Source organism: Aphanomyces invadans (genome assembly GCF_000520115.1).
Source record: "Aphanomyces invadans strain NJM9701 unplaced genomic scaffold supercont1.22, whole genome shotgun sequence".
Taxonomy (NCBI): Eukaryota; Oomycota; class Saprolegniomycetes; order Saprolegniales; family Verrucalvaceae; genus Aphanomyces; species Aphanomyces invadans.
In genome coordinates, this window is record NW_008580167.1 from 41810 (window position 1) to 43755 (window position 1946).

General features: G+C 46.1%; 1 protein-coding gene across 1 annotated transcript; it reads left to right on the forward strand.

The window, feature by feature from the left end:
* Positions 1-283: 283 nt before the first annotated feature.
* On the forward strand, positions 284-1030 carry H310_09601 (hypothetical protein; the record flags this gene model as incomplete). The annotated part of the gene is made up of 2 exons (XM_008875705.1): positions 284-803; positions 867-1030. The coding sequence occupies 2 exons, from the start codon at positions 284-286 to the stop codon at positions 1028-1030; spliced, it is 684 nt and encodes a 227-aa protein (XP_008873927.1).
* Positions 1031-1946: the final 916 nt, after the last annotated feature.

Genomic DNA, 1946 nt, shown 5'->3' on the forward strand with positions numbered 1-1946 from the left:
GCCCATGAGTAGTCGACTCGGTTGACCAGGTTATCAAATCGTGGAGGGCCGATGGGTTTCAAAATGGCCGGGAATAATTTAGACCAATCAGAATCTTTTATTATTCATAGTCATCTGTGATTGGATAGTTCAAAAAGTATTTCCGATTTTTTGGCGCGGACTTATTCAGCGTCGTTCCCTGTACGTCAATCCTGCGTTGACAGACGGCAACAAGGTCGAACGCATCAATTTCGCGCTGGGATTTCTCCGACCCGGGTCAAATAGAACCCACTTTTTTGATAATATGTACAGCAGAGTACATATCGACGAAAAGTGGTTCTTTTTGACCAAGGAAAAGAGAACCTTCTACGTTTATGAAGATGAAGAGCTTGCTCATCGGGCAGCCAAGTCGAAACGCGTCATCACAAAAGTGATGTTCCTGGACGCCGTTGCGCGCCCGCGCTACGATCACCACCTCATGCGCATGTTCGACGGCAAGCTTGGTATTTGGCCCTTTGTCCAACGTATTCCCGCCGCAAGGAACAGCAAGAACCGTCCGAAGGGCACGTTGGTGACGACCCCACTGAACGTCGACGCCAAGGTGTATACGGCTAGCGTTCTCAACAATGTCGTCCCCGCAATCGCGGCCAAGTTTCCTCGTGCCTGTTTGCAACGTGATGTTCTCATCCAACAAGACAACGCAAGCCCGCACAGAGTTGTGTCGACCGAGATGTTGGTGGCGAATGGGGTGCAATCAATTGGCATTGCGAACCAACCACCAAACAGCCCCGACTTTAACGTTCTAGACTTAGGATGTTTCAACGGTATTCAAAGTCTACAGTATCAAAAGAGAACTCGTACGATCGACGATCTCATTGATGCTGTAGAACAATCGTTAGTTGAGTTGCCAGTCAATACTCTGGCTAAGACTTTTATCACCTTGCCGAAGGTGATGGAATGTGCCCTGCTTGATAGCGGGGGAAATAACTTCAAGATGCCGCATATGAAGAAGGGCAATACCGTTGACGAAGTCACGTCCTTTCAAGTCTAATGCTGTTCCACTGCCATCGTCGCCACCAAAACTCATTTGAATTCCCATGATTGAGTAGTTTCTGTTTTAATTAATACAGTGATTATATTTTGCTGACCCAATATGCGATATGACAACTCCATACACTCTTCAATATACTTTGAGTCGAACGAGTATACTTTAACCAAGTCAAAACACTGTAGCGATTATTATGGACCAGAGTAGTATACTTCAAAACCCAGGCCGACATAATGTCATTTCTTTTGACCAAGGGTAGATCCAATACTACAGAATCGCAATTGACGGAAATAAATAATCCGAATTATAGCCAATCAAGTTGGACGAACGCACGAAAAGTCAACGAATCGGTTTTCTTCGGCCGCCATGCATTAACAGTGCCCGACAGCATGAATGACTTCGCCAATTCATTACTCCCTCCGATCCACTTTACTTGCCCGAGTTTGGGGACGGAAGACATGCCAAACAATATTATTACAAAGACAAAATCAAAATCTCACATCTATCCCCAAAAAGCAAATTTCGCAACGCTGATTGGACCAAACAAAAGAGCGCGAAACAGGCTTCAAAAGCATGCCTCTATAGAGGCAATTGCCCCCTAAACGATTTACTCTCCGAGTTTTAAAATTTGCTTACATAGATTCATATAAAACATGCATTATATAGGACCAACACTCTTCAGCTGACCTGCATGCTGTCGCCGTTGCGAAACTTCACACGTGTGATACGGCAGCCATGGACGCGATCTGTGCCGTCGAGCTGAACGAGCTCCGGAAGGTCGACGAGCTGTCGAGACTTGTGGAAGACATGGCCATCAACTGCAGCGACCACGAAGACCTGACAGAGGTGTTAGTTGAAGCTGGCGTCGAAGCGATACACCTAAGTAGTGATAGCTAAACATGCAACGTGGACATCGTAC